The sequence below is a fragment of the Neltuma alba genome, unplaced genomic scaffold (assembly GCF_004799145.2).
Source record: "Neltuma alba isolate B1F8T4 unplaced genomic scaffold, ASM479914v2 tig00006419_pilon, whole genome shotgun sequence".
In the NCBI taxonomy this organism is placed as follows: Eukaryota; Viridiplantae; Streptophyta; class Magnoliopsida; order Fabales; family Fabaceae; genus Neltuma; species Neltuma alba.
The window spans coordinates 258,351-278,183 of record NW_021634459.1 but is presented as its reverse complement, the minus strand read 5'-3'; the positions used below and the strand labels follow the sequence as shown (position 1 = coordinate 278,183).

The following is a 19,833-nucleotide window of genomic DNA, read 5'->3' as shown; positions in this document are numbered from 1 at the left end:
TCCTTCTAATAATGATAGTTTTAGCCAATATACTTAATTAGCAAGGATATTTTAGGAATGACAACACTTATTTATTATAAATAACCAACTTAACTTACTTCCTTAATCTCCTCAAATAAGTCAATTGGGTCTTATAATTAGGACCGGAGGAGTATAATATTATTGAACACTAAACACTAAACACTATGTTTTATCATATTACGTTATTTTCTATTATATGTGACACATAAATTGGGGACGTTTGATTTTGGACGAACCTTTTCTCTGTTAGATACACAGGGATAGTGCTTTCGTTCTGCGAATTCTCTGTGATTTTTTCTGGAGAAAATTTCTGTATTTTCTTTTTCGAGGGTTTCGGTCTGTGGTTCTTTGATAATTTATCCGAAGGCCGAAGTCTGCATTCCGAACTTTTTTCCATTGCGTGATTTGGAAGGGGAGAGTTTGCGACTTCTTCCCCTTTTTCCTTGGGGTCGTTGATTCATTGTTCGATTGGGGGGCTTTTGGCATCGAGGTTTTGCTAATCTTTGTTGCTGTTACCGCGGGAAAAGCAGGAGGAGATTCGATTATCGCTGTATAATTGTGGAGGATAAATTGCCGGGTCTTTCAGGTTGGTAGCCGAATTGTTGGAACATTGGATTTGATGCTTCGATGTGAAATTAGGGTTTTGGCCCAAGAATTGGGAAGGCGAATTGGTCGTTTCGGATGGTCCCAAGATGATAATTAAGCGAACTATGAAAATTGAAATGCCGAACCTGAAACGGTGTAAGCTAGAGGAGCAGGATGCCGAGGACTATGGGTGTGGGTTGGTTCCAAAGAAACGGAAGGTTAATGGGTTTTATTCCCTTGGTATGCCGGCCGAGGCTGAAGATTTCAGCAGCGGTTCAGGGTCGTGGTGCAGTGAAGGATCGTATTGGGCTAGTGAGGTTCTATCGAATTCAAATTCTACGCCATTGAATAGTAGAACAGCAATGGAACAAGGCTCTGAAAGGATTCGGCCTCCTCTATTGCGGTCGTCTCGTGGCCGCTCTCAAATGCTTCCGTCGAGGTTCAATGATTCTGTTATCGGTACATGGAAGAATCGGGGAATCAAAGTGGAGGACGCAGACTCCAGCTTTGAAGATGATAATATTCTTGTCGAAGATAGGGCGGGGGTTAGTGGATTGGGATTTGTGAAACAGGAAAAGGGAAATAATTATGGCTCCAAGCCTAAGTATTATTCATATCCCGACATGGAGGAGGAGGAGTCAGGATTCAACGACTCCGGTTTAAGCAATTTTGACCCCCGGAAGCTTACAAATTCTTTTAGTACTACTAGAACATCGATCAATGGAAATCGTTCATCAGCAGTTAAAACCGAGAGTTATACGTCTGGTTTAAGTTTTGAGGGTGTGGACCAAAAGCTTGATCGAAATGCTGCGAAAAGGAAAGATATCTACAAACCGGAGGATTTTGCTTTGGGTGACATAGTTTGGGCAAAATGTGGAAAGAGATATCCAGCTTGGCCTGCTGTAGTGATTGATCCTATCTTGCAAGCTCCAAAGTCCGTTCTGAGCTGTTGTGTCCCTGGTGCAATTTGCGTGATGTTTTTTGGGTATTCAAAGAAGGGAAAGCAAAGGGTAAATATCTCTTCATATATCTGGTGATAAAATCTAGTTATTATGTTACCTTTTTTCATGTTAATTTCTGGAGGAATGTTGTTGGGCAGGACTACGCATGGGTGAAGCAGGGAATGATATTCCCCTTCATGGAGTTCATGGACAGGTCTGTTGCAAACCAATATGATCTGCAGTTGTTTCTGCAAGAATGTTGAGAACTTGAGTATTGATATTTATATTTATTCAGATTCCAGGGGCAGACTCGGCTGTACAAGAGCAAACCGAGTGATTTTCAGATGGCACTGGAAGAGGCGTTGTTGGCAGAAGATGGTTTTCTAGATTCACAGTTGGGAGCTGAGCAGATAACTAATGTAGAAGCTCATCCCAATGGGTTTATGGAGGCTACAAGTTTATATGTTGATCCGGATTATGGCTTTCAAGACCAGGTGAGATTAATTTCTCCTCTTCTGTGCTGCATGAGTATGATGAGATGGTTAGAGTGCTTATAACTTGGTTTGGCGGTAAGATTTTATATGTACTTGGCAGTACACTAGATAGGCTGCTGCATACGTTGTTACCCTGAAAGGTAGGATGAGCTATAACTTAATTCAGGAGTCCGTTATTTGCTTCTGCTTTTGAAGTAGAGGTCTGTGTTTTGACATTACACGAAGTACTATTTGGAAGAAATCTCAATAATTTGTGATCATCCATTTTAAACTAGTCATCAAAGCTTTACATTCCCTCGCAAGATGTATGCATATTGTATGAATGAGTGATTATTCTTAATTCATATCACCAATAGTCAAATTGAAAATATTGCCTATATACTCTGGAAAGCTGTGGATATTCATCCGGGGGAAAAATATCATGCAGGATATGAGACCTTGTGCGGGCTGTGGTCTGACTTTGCCCTGCAAAACCATGAAGAAAATTAAGGATTCTAGTTCTTCAGCTCAACTTTATTGCAAACTTTGTGCCAAGGTTTTGGAAAATATCTCATTTCAGATGGTTTCAATTTTTTGTTTAATAGATTTTTAGCAGAGTAATGTAATTTCTAAAATTATGGATGTGTTTTTTTTCCAGTTACGAAAATCAAAACAATATTGTGGCATTTGCAAAAAGATTTGGCACCATTCAGACGGTGGGAATTGGGTGAGATTATCTGATTTCTCAATTATGCTTCTTAATTTTGATATAATCTCTGGTAGTTTTACTTGAACAAGTGATGCATGTATATATTATGCGGCTTTTCTTATTGAATCAGGTGTGTTGTGACGGTTGTAATGTTTGGATTCATGCTGAGTGTGCTAGAATATCCAGTAAACTTTTTAAGGTGTGTTATCATGGTCAATATTATGCTACATCTCTGGTATGCTTATTTTTCCAAGTTCACAAAGTGATGGCACCGTGAAGACCTTTGATGAGTTTCTGCTTGTAGGATCTGGAACATACAGATTACTATTGTCCAGATTGCAAAGCAAATTTCAACTGTAAATTTTCAGCATCACAAACATGCAAGCCGATAATCAAGTATGTAACAGTTATTTATTGCTTACCTTAACTTTTGTTTGGGAAAATCATGTTGATTTTACTTTAATACTTTTGAAGTTGCTTCCTTCCTTAATCTTATGACTTGATATTGTTTTGAGACAGATCAACAGAAAGTAGCCAAAAGCCTGTTATGCCTGATAAGGTAACAGTGGTGTGCAATGGCATGGAAGGGGATTACATTCCAAAGCTTCATCTGTAAGATTTCTACTCTTTAATAAATGCATATTATGAGTTTTAAGTATATTTGTGGAAATGCTCTATTTGCTCTTGCGATAATGTGTATATGCATTAAGAAAAAAATACGTGTGTTGAAAAACATGCAAAGAAAGTTAATTAGGAATATCACATTGAAAAGCAAATTGCCAACTATTTACATTATTGTCTGTATAAGCTGATCAATCTCAGTCGTTAATAAAAGAACTCTGTGCAGCTTCAAATGGCTCCATCAAAATGCTCATTACTTGTTTCTGTTTCAGAGTTATGTGCAAGTGTGGCTCATGTGGGGTGCGAAAGCAGACACTCAGTGAATGGGAAAGACATACGGGTTGCAGAGCTAAAAAATGGAAATATAGTGTGAAAGTAAAGAGTACAATGCTTCCTCTGGAAAAATGGGTTTGTATCATTTCTTTCTAAATGGAACCGTAGAAATATATTCTTGTGGCTTAGTGCGTGTATTAGTTTTGGTTTAACTGTCATGAGAGAAGATATTTGTAATTGGTAGTATTTCTCTGCACAGTTTAATACTTCCTGCGCCCATTTCTGAGAAGTGTAGACTCCCCAATAATGCTATCCTTTTCTCAATTCGTATTAACATGAAATTCTTCAGATCACAGAAAACAATACACAATGCGGAGTTTCTATGCAGTTAGATCAACAGCAGGTACTTGCCTTTCTGCAAGGTAAATACTTCACTTCATCCAAAGTTCTATCCGTTGACTTTTTATTATTATAATTCATTTCTTGAATATTTTTATTGTGGAAATTCATTTTGTTTTTATTGAATGTCTCAGAGAAGTATGAACCAGTTTATCCGAAGTGGACTACAGAAAGATGTGCCGTCTGTAGATGGGTTGAAGATTGGGATGATAACAAAATTATCATCTGCAACAGGTGGGTCTATAATGTCTGCTTATCTTTGTTCCAAATTTTTATAAAAAATTGTTCATGCATTAAAAGTTTGAATTTGATTTTACTTCCCGTCTTTAGTTGAAGAAATATTATGCACTGTGTTTGCATGTTCATTTTGCAGGTGCCAAATAGCAGTCCACCAAGAGTGCTATGGAGCAAAGAATGTCAAAGATTTTACTTCTTGGGTCTGTAGAGTGTGCGAGACCCCTGATGTTGAGAGAGAGTGTTGCCTCTGTCCTGTAAAAGGTATTTTATTCGTTTGTTCATTTATTTATTTATTTTTGTGTAAAAGGTATGTTATTTAACTTATGTATTATGATTTTCTTAAATTCAGGCAAAAAAGGTTATAATCAACTCAAAACTCTAATATGCTGTCAAGTTCTTTATGCTACTGTTAAGAGATGGATTTATTTTAATAGGAAAGAAAAGTGACTTACCTTACAGTACTCAATATATCTCCTCTTTGGCACTCCATGCTCGTCACTATTTTTTTGGTTGTAAAATAATTGAGGCGAATATCATGAGCTTGATGCAAAATAGTTTATTATTATGTATTTATATGTAAGTTATAACATTGTGGACTAACCATTTGCATCTTGAGCATTGTCAGTTCTGTCTTGCAGAGCTTATTTGTTCTGTTATGTGATAATGTTCTGCAGGTGGAGCTCTAAAGCCAACTGATGTTGAGATGCTGTGGGTTCATGTCACCTGTGCTTGGTTCCGGCCTGAAGTTGGATTTTCAAACCATGAGACAATGGAACCTGCTTTTGGAATCCTCAAAATTCCTCCAAGTTTGTTTTTGAAGGTATAAAATGTGTCATGTGGTTGTCATGGCATTCTTGTTTTGTTGGCTTTAGCTACTGAATTTCGTGTAGCAGTAACTTCATAAATAGTTGACAAGGTCGGACAGAGGAACTGTATACTGTATAGCTTTCCACTTTATACATCATGGCCCTTTTCCTGTTAATCTTATTGATTCATTTAAGGGAAATTTCCTGAGATGGGGGGAGGTGTGATTTTACCCTTGTGTTCTTAATTTTCTTGTTCACGTCAACTGCAGACTTGTGTTATCTGTAAGCAAAGCCATGGATCTTGTGCAAGTTGTTGCAAGTGTGCTACTCATTTTCACGTCATGTGTGCATCTAGGGCCGGATACAGCATGGAAGTAAGTTCGGTGATTTCATTATATATAAATAGAACATTGACACATAATATTTTTTTATGTATTTCATAATTTTATCGTTATTAAGTCCTTGTACGGGAGGGCTGTGGGTACTATTTATATTTAAATCCTTGACTAAGAAGGTTTGTTGGACTATTTTAATTGAACTATACTAGGGTGTACCCAAGCTGATGAAATGTTTCGATATTGTTTAAACTCAGTTGCATTCTCTGGAGAAGAATGGAGTTCAGATAACGAAGAAGTTGATATATTGTGCATTTCACAGGTTGAGTTATTGTCACAGAATAATGATTAATGCCATTTTCCTTGGTATCTGAGTTCCTTGAGAAAATGTAGTTTTATATGTTGATTTCATTGCAGGCTTCCGACCCCAGATTCTGTAATGGTTATACATACTCCCTTGGGGGTCTTCTCTCCCAGAACTTCCCTGCAGAACCATAAGGGATGCTTCAGGGGATCGAGGCTGGTATCATCCAAAAACGTAGAACTTCTTGAATCTTCAGCCTCCGAGACAAATGAATTTGAACCACTGTCTGCTGCAAGATGTCGTGTTTATAGAAGGTCTTCCAAGGTGATGATGATGTTTATCTTACTTTTGCGTGAATGATGTGTTTAGTTCTAGAACTTTTTAAGGCGGTGTCGGGCTTTCTTCCCCCTTCTCCCCCCCTCCCCCTTCATAATTGCTTATGCTGTTGTTGTAGCATGCGATGCGTTTTCTTTGTTCAATCATTATGATCTTGCCATAAACTTGTCGTCTGCATAATTGTAGTCGAATTTCTGTTACATATGGTCTCATTATATATTTTTACTATTTTGCCAGAGGGCCGATGAGCCAATAATACATTTAGTGAGGGGACCAAGTCGTCATTTATTAAGTTCGATTATTCAATTGAACAGCTATAAGGTAGTCTCTGTTTTCATTTTGTTAATGCTATATCTGTTGACCTTTTTAGATAGGTAACCTCTTGTTGAATTCTTCTATATTGGAGATAGTAATTTTTTGTCCTGTTTTGTGATAGGACTCAGAAGATTCAAAAGTATTTACTTCATTCAAGGAACGTCTTCACCATTTGCAGGCAAATGATCGCACTATGCTACAGTTAAACTTTGCATCTGTATTTTTTTCCCTTTAATGTCAATTTTAATTTTTTGCGCATCAGAAAACTGAAAATCATCGAGTTTGCTTTGGAAAATCGGGTATACATGGATGGGGCCTCTTTGCTCGTACAGATATACAAGAAGGAGAGATGGTTTGTACAATTGTACTTGAATGGTTTAGGATGATTTCTGACTAAATGCTAGGTTCAATGCAACTGTTTCTGAAGATGTGTTCATCCAAGTTATTTTTTTATTCAGGTTGCTGAGTACCGTGGTGAGCACGTAAGACGAAGTGTTGCGGATATGAGGGAGGCTAGGTATCGTTCAGAAGGCAAAGACTGTTATGTAAGTCTATTCTTCCTGTTCTTATTCATGGACTCCTCTTTCGTCTACTTGCTATATGTTATAAAAAACACATAAGCCTATCATAAAGTCATTATTAGTGCTATGATGTGTAAATCTTTGATGCTTGAAGGCTTAGGCCTATCTTGCTTGCTTGCTTCTTTCAGACGGGTTTATAATTACTGTGTAGTATAGACTTGATTGTAGTTTGGACCATAACATTTAACTAGATAAATTTATGCAGCTGTTCAAGATCAGTGAAGAGGTGGTCATTGATGCGACACATAGGGGGAATATAGCCCGCCTGATAAACCACTCTGTAAGTTATTTCTGGAAAATGCTGTGATTGAGACGTTGTTTGTTCTCTTTTTCCCAATAGTTTATGCAACGTCAACCAAATTGATCAACTGGTTAAGCCTAGCTGGCTTCACCTCGTTTCATGTTCATCCCTCTCATAGTTGTTTAAATATAAATTTAGATAGTTGCCAAGTGAACCTGATTTGGTTTATTATTTATATATGAATTTTGTTTGGACTATTTAAAAAAAATAATTTAGTTTCCTTTTTTTTTTTTCCCAATGCCATAATATGCGAACAATGAGAAAACAATCTCCTGTAAGTTTAATCTTGCTTCTAATTAGGATACTGACGCCCAATTTGACCTGCCACATGCAGTGCATGCCTAACTGCTATGCTAGGATTATGAGCATGGGTGCCGAGGAGAGCCGGATTGTTCTTATTGCCAAGACTCATGTTTCTGCTGGGGAAGAACTAACGTATGTATTATTTATATTGCACAAGTCCATGGATGGTTTTCTGCTTTAGAGCATGAACGTTTTTAACTGAGTAATCAAATTCCTTTATGTTCAACTAAAGTGAATGGACGGTGCATTGGAAGAAAGAACGAAAAAGAATGAGATAATAGGTGTATAGGTTGGAATGCACTTCGAGATAGTTATACGTTGGCGTCAATCGTTATTTGTGTAGAAGAATATGTGAGATCTAGACGATGCAATTGAATCTGACTAGTACACTACTGACTTTTCTCTTTGTTACATCAGGTATGATTACTTGTTTGATCCGGATGAGCGGGATGAACTGAAAGTTCCTTGCCTCTGTAAAGCCCCAAATTGTAGGAAATTTATGAATTAGGCTTCACAATTTTTTGATATATTGCAACTTAACCTCGCTAACCATAGGGAAAAAATTGTCCGATGTCGCATATTTTTTTATTTTTTTCCCCAACTTCGTATATTTGTATATCATTTGGTTACAAATAAAAGAAGTCCCCCCAGCCACCAGCTGGTGGCATTTTTGTATATCGCCTCATGGTTCTTAGTTATGTTTATGCTCTGCCATTTATAACTTCTGGAATGTATTATAGATATCTCATGCGTATTTAAATGTAAATATGTTCAAGCGAAATTGCTTGGTACTATAAATTTGCGGAACAGTGGCAGGTGGAGATGTTTGAGAGGCATTTTCTTTATCATGAAAATGTTAATATGATCACGAGAATAGAAGGCGAGGATTGAACTATATAGTTCTCGACCTAGATAAATGTGTCAACTGCTGAGGCCCCCTGGGGGGGTTTGCATCGATGACTGAAAAGTAAAAACGGGTTAAATTTCTTAATAATTATCGTGTAAATGCCAAAACAAGCTATTTGCATGAATATGATGTTTATAAAATTGGGCAATAAAATATTTATCCGATAGTCTCGAACCCATCAATTTAAATGAGAACACTGAAGTTTCTATAAAGTTTTACAAATTAAAAAAACGAATAAGCGCATCAATAAATAGTACGAGTACAAACCATTTTACACGACGCACTATGCAAATAATTCCTCTAACTTGACATTGATTGTTTATTGTTTTTGGAGTGTTTTTTGTTTTTTGGATAGAGGGACATTGAATGTTTCTGAACTCTCAAGTTTTATACAAATAGCTTCCCAAGCATTATCTAATAATCGGTGCTGGATCGCTCCATTAAGGGATATCAATCATTATACCATGATATAAACTTTATACAAATAGTCATTGGTTTTTTTAACAAGTAGCCATTGGTTTTTTTTTTCTTTTTTCAACGAAAACCATTTTATAGGTACTTTCTCAATTTTTTAATACCTGCACTTTTTCCTAATTTAATAGTTCAATTTTTTTGCACCGTTAACTTCAATAATTTTGCTCTGATATGTCTAGATAAATTGTGTCACATTTTATTGTTGACCGAACGGACTAATTAAGGAAAAATTATCTGTGCATAGATCTTCGACTATCGAAGGGACTCAACGAAATCACGGCACAACTTATCCACAAGATTCACCTCGATGGGTTGTTTAAAGACGTACAAAGAATTCAACACTGACACGGTGTCTACTACTGAACTCAACGGCTGATCTTATAACGATGTTGAATGACTTGAATCCGGTGGCAAGTGCTCATTTGCCTTAATTGCATACAATGTACTATTTACACGCCACACGTAACACTACAAACCTTCAAACACCGACAAAACTAACATGCCGCATTCGTTAAATTATGTTTTTAACAATTTCGAATAATTAAAACCGAATAAACCAATCAATTCAGAAATAAATCCCTTTTCATGTCAGATTCCATTAAGTAAAAAAGAGCAAAGCTTCAGATTTTACAGCCAGGACATAAAACAAGAACAATGTCACAAGACCACTGCCAGAACTAATAGCAGGGGGGGCTAGGGTTGCCCTGCTTTGACTGTTGTCATGCATCAAACTCAGGAGAAAAAAAAGACATTAGCCAATTGTTTGACCAAAACTGTACAGGGATAAGCTTATATCATGGGAAAGAAACACATACTTCTCACTTTTTGGCAAGCAACTTTTTAGGAAGTTTATCCAGTGGAGTCGATTTTAGAAGGAAAAGCCTGGCAGCACGCTCCTGCAATGTGCCTCCACATTTCAACCCATGTGCCTGCAGTTCGGACTTCAACCTTTCCAGGCCAAGAACCTGCCAAGATCATAGAACCATAAGTAATAATTATATGATATAGTTAGAGCAGATAGTGAGCCTACTGAACTAGCATACTTCAAGAAGTCCATATGAACAGCAAACTCCAAGTTCTACTCATGGCACGGGCACGCAAATTATGATATCCTCCCCACACGAAATACAAAATTAACAAGCAAATACGGACTACATGTTTTCATTCCTTGCTAAAAGTAATATTCAAATATCAAAGAGCACAAGGACATATTTTTAACAATTGTAACTGTCTCCCCAAGTCAAACAAAAAGAGGAAAGCGCCATTCTACTATTTCCAATCTGTGTACAGCATACAAACATTTACTGGGATCAAAACTGTAACTGATTCGATGCAAATCTATTTAAATCTAGTCCACAGAAGTTTAACCTCTGAATAACCACATCTACATGCACTCCTAATCCCATGCACATCAATGGCAGCAACTGAGACACTTCACAAAACATTCTGTCAACATCATGGCCTTCAAAAAGGCATTAAAAAGGTCCGAAGAGAGAAGTAAAATGTTAGCCTTTGAAAATCTCTGCTTACTCATTGATGGCATTGCATGCACTACAAGGAATCAAGGTCTCGTTAACCTCATCTCATTAAAAAGACAAATGATACACACGTCTCACCAATAATCTTTATATAGTTTACAAAATAAAATTATCAATTGCAGGTGGGCTTCTCTCCGGCTGTTCAAGCAATTGGAGCATTGTCGCAAACTACATATTTGTGGTATGTTATTTAAGCAAGCATATGAAAACTTATGAGTATCAGGAGAATTCTAGAAAACTTATTAAAGAAAACATATAAATAGGTTACTTAACTGCAAGATGTGTGTGCGCGTACTGTATATGACCAAAAGGAAGAATCTTGACTAGTTACTTCTTAAAATACACACACACGTTGCCAAACTCAACAACTTAAAAAGTTCAAATAAAACAGCGCCATTGAATTAGCATCTATGGTAGCACAGAATAGAAATATTATTCTTTTAAAAAACATACCTCAAGTTCTGCAGCTGAGTTAAATGAATCAAAGCTCAAAGGCTCCTCTATTTCCTGCGCACTGGCACTTGTGTGAGTTTCTTCATGAGATGATGCTTTATGCTCATGCAATCCATCAGTTCCAATATCATTTGATTTGTTAGAATCCACCACATGCTCTGAGCTTATAAGATTAGTGGCTTGAGCAGCTGCTGAATCAAGCCTGTCAGCTTCACTAGAGTCAAGCCTTCCATCTTCTGCAGCATCGATTACCAACGCTGGAGGCTCCAAAACAGGCATAGTGACACCAGTTGCCATCTTATCACATATCACAGGTTCAACCAAATTGGCCGTTATGTTCTGGAGAGATTCAATGTTAAGACTTCCGCTAGAGTCTATTTTTCCTTCTACAACAGTCTCTTTCTCTTCTTCAGAGCAACTTCCACTGGAGCCTGCTACAGAAGATTCACCATCCCGTTTGCCACCAGTTACTGAACCTGAACTGCCTTCAGCTTTATTTGACTCTGAGTCATTCTCATTATTTAATACAGTTGATTTCTCGTTTTCTTCTTCGTCATCATTGCCATCGTCATCAGAATCATCACTATCACTTTCATTTAATTTCCTCTTTCCCATCCTAGCAAGAATAAATATCAACATCAAGACATAAAATCGTTGTGTTCCGATGTGTGTGTGTGGGTGTGTCTTTAAGTATACAGAAGAAGGAAGAGTAAACAACTGCCAAAATAGGCTCCCTAATCCCCATCCACCTCAACTCTAAAAAGGTAGTTGATGTCCCCGCCTTTTTTTTTTTTTAATTAGCCATATAGCACCCCTAATAATCAGAAAACAATTCGCTCTCGGACTTCCCACATCATTCCTCAATTATCTTGCCGCGTGAATATCTGATCGATCCTGTCTTTACCATCTAGATATGAATATATAATATACTGTATCAAAAACGAAACGATGTCCCTTAAAACGGCAAAACCACGTATGTGTTCGTATTTTGACCCATCTACAATATGCAAACAATGAATTATGGTTTTATAACATGCCTAAAATCATACTAGCCCATAGGCAAAAAGAGAGTCCAGAACATCAAATGTAGAAACCAAATTAAACAACTGTACATGTTAAAAAAAAAAAAAAAGTTGAAGCTTTCAAATATAAAGCGAGCTAAAGGGGCAAAACATCATACAAGAAGATAACTGAAACGAACACAAGAATAAAACACTAACCATATCTTCATCTTCTTTGCATCTGCTCGACCTTTTCCAAAATCTGGAACCTTTCTCTTGCCATTGATAGACATCAGAGCCTCCTTCACCGACTCGGCGACTTCAGCAGTGCATCGCTCAGACTCCTCCCTATATTTTGCCACATACTTGTGCGCCTCGCCATCACCCACACCCTTTTTACCCTTCTTCGCCTGCTTCTTCAAAAACTCTTCCGCAATCTTCTCCAGCTTCCTCTCCGCCTCCTCCGCCTTCCATTCCTCCAGTCTCTTCTCCGCGTTCACGTGCCTCAACCTTCGGCCACTCATATCTCTACAAGCCTCGAAGTTGTTCGTCTTCTTCTGCCCAGCCTTTGTGGCCGCACCACGCAAAAGCGATCCAAACCCTCCCTTGCCACCAGCGAGCCGCAGCAGCAGATGGACGGTGGGGAACACATCTCCGCCTTCCGGCGAGCAGGAGATTACAGATTCGTTACCGTTAAGGTCTCGGACGCCAGTAACAAGGCGCTGGTGTTGTATGGGGATTCTGGTAACCTCGAAAACGCGATCCTTTATGGAATTGGCATAAAGAATAGGAGATGGGAATTTTAGGGCTAGGGTTTTTCCGTCTAAGAGCTTCACGAAGAGATTGTAGGCCTTCGTGGTGACAATATGGTCCTCCATCGATGAAATTTCAGGCAGAATGATCGAGGATCAAAGTATTAGGCTATTAGCGAAATTTGGGAACAAGAACTTGGAGTCGGTGACGAGAGATTTCCAAGGAGAGAGCCTGTTGAAAGCCGATATATATCGGATAGGGCGTAACAAGATACGTTGGCAGCCCCAAAAAAAGAAAGAAAAGGAATACCCTTTTTTATTTAAAAAAAATTAATCTTTTTGTCTCGTTTTTATATGTTTGTGACTCACTCCTTATATTTTAATTTGATACAATTTAGTTTTTACAGTTTTGATTCGATTATAATTCAATTCTTAAAATTTAATTAACTTGATGTAATTTAATCCTTATAGTTTTATCTATTTTATAATTTAATCCTAATATTTTTGAAAATTGAAATCATATCTTTAATAAAAGAAGAGACTAAATTATAAAATAGCTAAAAGTATAAAGGTCTAGTTATAGCAAATCAAATTTTAAGAATTGAGTAACAATTGAACCAAAACTATAGGAATTGAGTTGCACCACCGAACTAAAATATAAAAACTAAATTGCAAATGAATTAAAACTAGGAAAAATGACAGATAAAGAAGCCCCAAAATGTGAAATGCCAATTTGGGAAGCTAAGGAAATGTAATTACCCATAGGGAAGTCCTTCCCAAATTGAAATTTTGAAATTCAGTAAAATGACAAAAATACCCTTTGTTCTTTTTAAAAAAAAACCCAGCCCCTCACCGGCGACCGACGACCGACCACGACTGACCTCCTGCGGCCGCCGACCGCCTCTGGCCACCGGCGCCGGCCACCAGTGTGGTGGCTGCCGGTGAAGGATTTTTGTGACAGATAATATTGGTTCAAAGTGGCGGGGGTGGGATTTGATCCCACAACCCTTGGCCACTTGGACCAACAAAAGGATGGCCATTGGGCCATCAAAGATTTCTTAACTTTATAATGCAAACAAAAATATAAGTTAACTCTTTTACTGTGACTCCAGCTCGTGACAACAATTTATCTGAGGATGACAAGTCTTAATTGAGAAATAACAAGTCTAAATTTGATATTAACAAAGCAACTTTTTCTTATACATAACAAATAGCAGCATGTGTATTAATTAAAAATGATCATAATTTATTTTAAAATGACACGTCTTTGCTGGAAAATAACAACAATTTATTCGGTATTTATTGTTATGTATAAGGAAAAGTTGCCTTGTTAATATCAAGTTTAGACTTATCATTTTCCAGTATAGAAGTGTTATTTTCAAATAAATTATGGTCATTTTTAATTAACGTAGATGCTATTTCTTGTTATGTATAAGGAAAAGTTGTCTTGTTAATATCAATTTTAGACTTATCATTTTCTAGTAAAGACGTGTCATTTTTAAATAAATTATGATCATTTTTAATTAATGTACATGCTGCTATTTGTTATGTATAAGGAAAAGTTGCTTTGTTAATATCAAATTTAGACCTGTTATTTCTCAATTAAGACTTTCATCCTCAGATAAATTGTTGTCACGAGCTGGAGTCACAGTAAAAGAGTTAACTTATATTTTTGCTTGTATTATAAGGTTAAGAAATCTTTGATAGCCCAATGGTCATCTTCCCTTTTGTTGGTCCAAGTGGCCAAGGGGTTGTGGGATCAAATCCCACCCCTGCCACTTTGAACCAATATTATCCTATTCTAAAAAAAAAAAAATCTTGTCACAAAAATCCTTCACCGGCAGCCACCACACCGGTGGCCGGTGCCGGTGGCCAGAGGCGGTCGGCGGTCGCCGGAGGGCAGTCGCCGGCGGTGGTCGCCGGCCACCGGTGAGGGCTGGGTTTTTTTTAAAAAAAAAGAACAAAGGGCATTTTTGTCATTTCACTGAATTTTAAAATTCCAATTTGGGAAGGACTTCCCTATGGGTAATTACATTTCCTTAGCTTCCCAAATTGGCATTTCACATTTTGGAGCTTCTTTATCTGTCATTTTCCCTTAAAACTATAAGAATCAAAAGATTAATTATCCTTTAAAAAAAATCTAGGAATACCTAATAATAATATAACGTCAGATTTGATCAAATTAAATTTATTGTTACTTCAAAAAGAAAAACATTTTTTCAGATTTGGATAATTATACATTTTGAATCTTATTATAAAAATAATTCAAGAAAATGATATTCAAAGTTTTAGCGATAAAATTATTATCCTTGAATCTTCTACAAGATTGAATGCTAGAGCCCAAAAAATAATTTTTTCCCCATTAAAACTAAAGTTTTGATGCATACTCATTTAAATACTCTATTAAAAATAAAAAGTATAATTTCTGCTCAGGGTGTGTTTGGATGAAACCAAACCATGGTTTGGAGAATAGCTTCTGAAGAATAGATTCTGAAAAAAATAGATTTTGGGAAGAATAGATTTTGTGAAAAAGTGATTTTGAGAAGTGTGAGTGTTTGAATAGTTGTTATTAGAAGTACTTTTTATATATACAAATTGGCATAAATTAATATGATAATTATAGAAAAAATATATTTTATGATATATTTTAATTTGAAGAAATAAAATTGTTAATAATATATTTTTTATTAACGTATATTAATAATATATAAGATAATATAATTAATAAATAATTAATATGTATATATATTTATAAGATATAAGATTAAATATGTTTATAAAAAATATATTTATAAAAAAATAACAAAATATATATCCTATAGGCTCTCACACTCTCCATTTTTTCTCCAAAAAAAAAATTTCTGCTTTTCCCAAAACCATGGTTTTGGAGTCAAAACCATGGTTTTAATTTTTTTAAGGGTGTTTGGCTAACATTTTTCCCAAACCATAGTTTGGGTCCCAAAACCATGGTTTGGGGTGCTTGTCAAACACACCCTCAAAATCTTGATTTGAAGTGAAGGTCACTGCTATATCTTTTTCAAAGTACTTTTGAAAGTGAGTAATTTTCCCAAAACTATAATCCAGTAAGATTACCGCGTTGCACCTCCTTGTTGAAAATACTACGTGACATTTTATAAAAAGAACTACTATAAACTCGTTTAGAACAGTTTATAAGTAGTTTATAAGTTATTTTTTAATAATAATTTATGAAATACGAGATAAGTATATGAAAATAATTTTGTCTTGCCTTATATAGTGTTTATAGAGATTTCTACTACTATGTCATACGGGGCCTATAATTATAAATCAAACCCATTTGTTGACTATCCATTGACCTAGTGACCAGCGTTTTTCACTCCTCTTTTTGCAGGGATTTCTGAATTCCAGTCAAAAACGTCGGCATGACCGTGTGCGTTTAGCTCGGCGATTATCATTTAAAAAAAAAACAAAAGACATTTTACAGTTATGCAGAAATCGTATTATATTCGCAGCAGAAACAAATCGTGTGTAAAGCTCTTAAAAACAACATCAAATTCAGAGTAGTAATTATATTCCTAGTCTCCAAACTAATATGTTTTTATGGATGATCCCTGAAATTAAAAGCTCTAAATCCCAAATCAGAGTTACAATAATGTCAACTAATAATATGAACAACAACTATCTCTTACTGATCACAACAATTATGAAATCCTAATGACAAAACACAGTACGAATCAGCAATCTAGTTATCTATGAATAACAAATTAAACCTCCAATTGGTTAAAAAGCTCTAGATGGAAGACTTCATTCTGGAAGCACTTATTGAAGGATCTTCTTCACCACTAAGCATCTCACTCAACTCTCTTGCAAACGCCTCCATGGCTTGAGCAGGCAAGCTAATTGGCATCCCAATGAATCTCTCTCCCTTACTGTTCCTAGATGGCATAAAGTTACTTGTTATCTCTGGAACAATGCTGGACAAACCGTAGGCTAGCCCACCATAAACGGCTTTGCCCCACCCTACATCCACATCTCCGAACCCAGCACGTGTCATATCCATCACCATGAACGACCTCACCGTCGTATGGTGGGGCCGTCCCTTCGCCACCGTGAGGTCTAACAGTGACTGAACATGCTCCTCGTCTACTGCAGCTTTCTCCTTTCTGATCAGTCCTAGAGCATACCCAAAATGGTTGTCCATGAGCTTTCCGGCCGCGCTGACAGCGGCCGGATACACGAAGCCGTTGCCGTAGTAACCTACTGGCAGCTGAGGCTTCAACAAGGAACGTACTCCCACGATTGACATCAGGAGAACTTCTGCTTCCGGCGGTGGCCGCAGTGCTATGGTACGGCAGCGCCATAGGCAAGCTGCGAGGACGTCAAAAGTGGGGGATTGCGCCAGATGGTTCGGAAGTTGGCGGCGGAGAGCGACGATTTGGGAAGGCCTAACGAAGAAGGAACGCTGAACTATGTCTTGTGGAGGCACTGACATGAAGATGGGATGCAGCTGGTTGATATAGGGCAATGGGTCGTCATATTCATGGTGGTTGCGGGTGACCCGTGGTGGGTTTCTGGCAGTCAAAAGCTCTCTGTGCCATACTGGTATAATGGAAGGCTGAGAAGATCCCTTGGCTATTACAGACAATGCCTTCAAGAATTGAAGAAGCCCAGGTGCGTCGGTCACGGCATGGTTCAGCCGGATGGCCAAGATAAAACCTCCACACTTAAGCCTCGTCACCTGCCGTATTCATGATCGAGTCAAAAAAATTTCATCTTGAATGTCTCAGGCATGAACTTGGATTACCATGTACGTACCTGTATAAGTAGGAGGGGAGAGTTAGTTATTCCTTGTGAACCAGGAACTTGGTAAAGGAGCTCATGGAAGCAGGGGAATGGAGGATGAAGAACATCACCGAACTGATCAATTCTGACATCTGCGTCTGCTTCAATGAACAGGACGCCTTCTGCCGTGCAATTCACGATGAGCTTACGATCACTTCCTTCCCTGATCCTTCCGGCTAATGGGTAGTAAAACACCAGTGTTTCTGCCAGTGCCTTCCCGATGACTCCAACTGGATCTTTTCCTTCCATTGATGGATCACGACGGTACATCACCATGAAAGGAACTTGAAAACGAAGACCTTCTTGGCTGTCTATGTCAGGGAGTGGGCTTCGCTGGAGCCACAAGCTCCGGTGGGCACCTCCGCACTGTAAACTCCAGGGAGGGAGAAGGATCAGATTGCAGAGCCATAATGTAGTTATGTGTTGGGGGACTGAAAATGAAGAGGATGCAGGACTGAGAGAGGAAAAATTATAATACATACTGGTAAGGGGATTAATTAGGTTCCAAAGTTTGGTGCTCTATTCATATTGACCCATCTAGATTTTATTTAGATGATTTAGATTTAATTTTTTAATTTTTATTTGTTTAAAATAATTATTTTAATATGTGTATAATATCAAGTAAAGATGATCTCTCAATTATTTTTTTCAAAAAATTATTTTTTCTATTTAAAAATAATTAATTAAAATTTTAAAATATAAACTGTTCAAATAAAATCTAAATGATTATCTGATGAGCTGAGGGTGATTATTAAGGTGTGATGAGTAATGCCACTGAATTTGATCAAGCACATGGGGTGAGCAATCATTGCAAAGTGAAGGAAAGGGTCATTTTTTGAGATATTAATCCTCTGTATATGACGTGAAAGAAACACACTCAGCTGATACCCCTTTGGTCGACGAGTCTCTCTTTTTCGCTCTCAAGCCAGTCTTGGCGAACCTGTTGTCGCTGTAATTTATCTCTCCATCTCCATACATTATGATCGAAGAATTACCATCTGATTCAGCAAAACAGGCCAGCTTGTTCGATGATAAAAGTTGCGATAGCAAAGAACTGAGTTTGAACTGCAGGTCTGAACATTGGGAGTGAGGATATCAAGAAGGGGTAAAGAGTGAAAGAATCAGTTTCGATACTCATCATACCGAGTATCATAATACTCATTAAATCTCAACCATTGATATTTAATATGGATGATTGAAATTTAATTTTTTTATACTTTCTTTTTTTAAAAAAAATATTTTATTTAATAGGTAAATAATCCAAAATAAATATAATCTTTTAATTGTATTTTTCAAAAAATAATTTTATTTAAAAATTATTAGTTAAAAATTTTAAATCTAGATCATTACAACTGTATCTGAATAGTGTAGATTTTATTACAATGATAAATATTACGATACTCATCAAAAATGATTCCAAAAAATGAAGAGGAGGAGGAAAGGAAAAGAAAAAAGAAAAAAAAGAGAGGAAATGGGTCACTTAAATCCAAACGAAGTCATTTTGTGGGATGAGCTATTGGTGCTCATAGATCCGCTGAGCATGTAGTTGTTATCTATCATTCTATAATTCATGATCCTCCGTTATTGTTATCTTTTCTTTCTTGGATGGTCTTTTTGCATTATTTTCGCTTGTTCTTTGATCTCATTCTATGCTTCCCTAGAGAGCCTGATTTCATTGGCCAGTCCAACGTCGTAGTTTCCTTTGCCTCCAACAAACCTCAATTTATTATGGCTAACATAGTTAAAGTCGATGGCATTCATGCGAACAACACTTGCCCTGCTGATTTCATGGCCATAAATCTTCAAATCCAGACGAGTATGATTGATTCTGCTTTCACCACTGACGTGAAGAAAATTGTTACTTTCGGAATCCTCTTACATTTATCCCACATTGGCAACACAACCAATCCAAGACATTTTGCTTATTGGTCACTTTGGAGGCTAAGAACAAATGGCACTCTAAGCTTCAGGTCAATTTGATGGGGTTTTATACATTGGGTCAAAATTTTCTTCTCTGCTTTTGAGTGTTAATACTCAGATAACAGCAGAACAGCTGTTTTCCATTGATAAAGCGGAGTCAAATGGTCAAGTACGCAAGTCGGGGGGGTTTGAGACGTTTGCTTTTCTTTCACTCTGGTATCACACATGCACATTCCCTCTGTAGTGAATTCATCGCTCTTCGAAATATTGTTGGTATTGCTGTCCAAATGTTTCCTGCTAATGGAGGTGGGCCTGTTTGGAGTATGGATTTTTTATATTGGACGGTGGATAAAGCATCAAGAGGCCCAATAGTATCAAGATATGTCGACCACATGTTTTTGGCACCCCTTAATGCCCTAAGTTCCAA

At 37.2% G+C, this 19,833-nt stretch overlaps 3 protein-coding genes across 3 annotated transcripts; 1 reads left to right on the top strand and 2 right to left on the bottom strand.

Moving 5' to 3' along the window:
* Nucleotides 1-235: 235 nt before the first annotated feature.
* Nucleotides 236-8,265, top strand: LOC114750338 (histone-lysine N-methyltransferase ATX3). Its single transcript, XM_028938908.1, has 23 exons — nt 236-1,616; nt 1,706-1,761; nt 1,843-2,041; nt 2,469-2,576; nt 2,679-2,747; nt 2,860-2,928; nt 3,034-3,125; nt 3,249-3,341; nt 3,623-3,758; nt 3,973-4,045; nt 4,157-4,256; nt 4,396-4,520; nt 4,934-5,079; nt 5,335-5,439; nt 5,658-5,722; nt 5,818-6,028; nt 6,278-6,361; nt 6,477-6,533; nt 6,618-6,707; nt 6,814-6,900; nt 7,142-7,216; nt 7,572-7,672; nt 7,958-8,265. The coding sequence occupies exons 1-23, from the start codon at nt 714-716 to the stop codon at nt 8,046-8,048; spliced, it is 3,135 nt and encodes a 1,044-aa protein (XP_028794741.1). The 5' UTR covers nt 236-713; the 3' UTR covers nt 8,049-8,265.
* Nucleotides 8,266-9,484: 1,219 nt separating this feature from the next.
* Nucleotides 9,485-12,902, bottom strand: LOC114750352 (replication stress response regulator SDE2). Its single transcript, XM_028938923.1, has 3 exons — nt 12,133-12,902; nt 10,913-11,528; nt 9,485-9,886 (listed from the first exon to the last, which is right to left on the bottom strand). Exons 1-3 carry the CDS (start codon nt 12,789-12,791, stop codon nt 9,740-9,742), a joined length of 1,422 nt encoding a protein of 473 aa, XP_028794756.1. The 5' UTR covers nt 12,792-12,902; the 3' UTR covers nt 9,485-9,739.
* A 3,532-nt stretch (nt 12,903-16,434) lies between these two features.
* LOC114750329 (benzyl alcohol O-benzoyltransferase-like) lies at nt 16,435-18,464 on the bottom strand. The gene is made up of 3 exons (XM_028938894.1): nt 18,375-18,464; nt 17,460-17,852; nt 16,435-17,382 (listed from the first exon to the last, which is right to left on the bottom strand). Exons 1-3 carry the CDS (start codon nt 18,462-18,464, stop codon nt 16,435-16,437), a joined length of 1,431 nt encoding a protein of 476 aa, XP_028794727.1.
* Nucleotides 18,465-19,833: the final 1,369 nt, after the last annotated feature.

Bases quoted from the DNA above. Each gene is read 5' to 3' on its own strand.
- LOC114750338 (XM_028938908.1), top strand. From the start codon at position 714: ATGATAATTAAGCGAACTATGAAAATTGAAATGCCGAACCTGAAACGG. The intron at 2,577-2,678 runs GTTTTGGAAAAT...TTTTTTTTCCAG, and splicing joins ATTGCAAACTTTGTGCCAAG to TTACGAAAATCAAAACAATA. The intron at 6,029-6,277 runs GTGATGATGATG...CTATTTTGCCAG, and splicing joins TTTATAGAAGGTCTTCCAAG to AGGGCCGATGAGCCAATAAT.
- LOC114750352 (XM_028938923.1), bottom strand. From the start codon at position 12,791: ATGGAGGACCATATTGTCACCACGAAGGCCTACAATCTCTTCGTGAAG. The intron at 11,529-12,132 runs GTTAGTGTTTTA...TATTCTTGCTAG, and splicing joins GCAAAGAAGATGAAGATATG to GATGGGAAAGAGGAAATTAA. The intron at 9,887-10,912 runs GTATGTTTTTTA...TGATCTTGGCAG, and splicing joins ACTCAGCTGCAGAACTTGAG to GTTCTTGGCCTGGAAAGGTT.
- LOC114750329 (XM_028938894.1), bottom strand. From the start codon at position 18,464: ATGTATGGAGATGGAGAGATAAATTACAGCGACAACAGGTTCGCCAAG. The intron at 17,853-18,374 runs GTATCAGCTGAG...TGGAGTTTACAG, and splicing joins GAGACTCGTCGACCAAAGGG to TGCGGAGGTGCCCACCGGAG. The intron at 17,383-17,459 runs GTACGTACATGG...TGAATACGGCAG, and splicing joins CTCCCCTCCTACTTATACAG to GTGACGAGGCTTAAGTGTGG.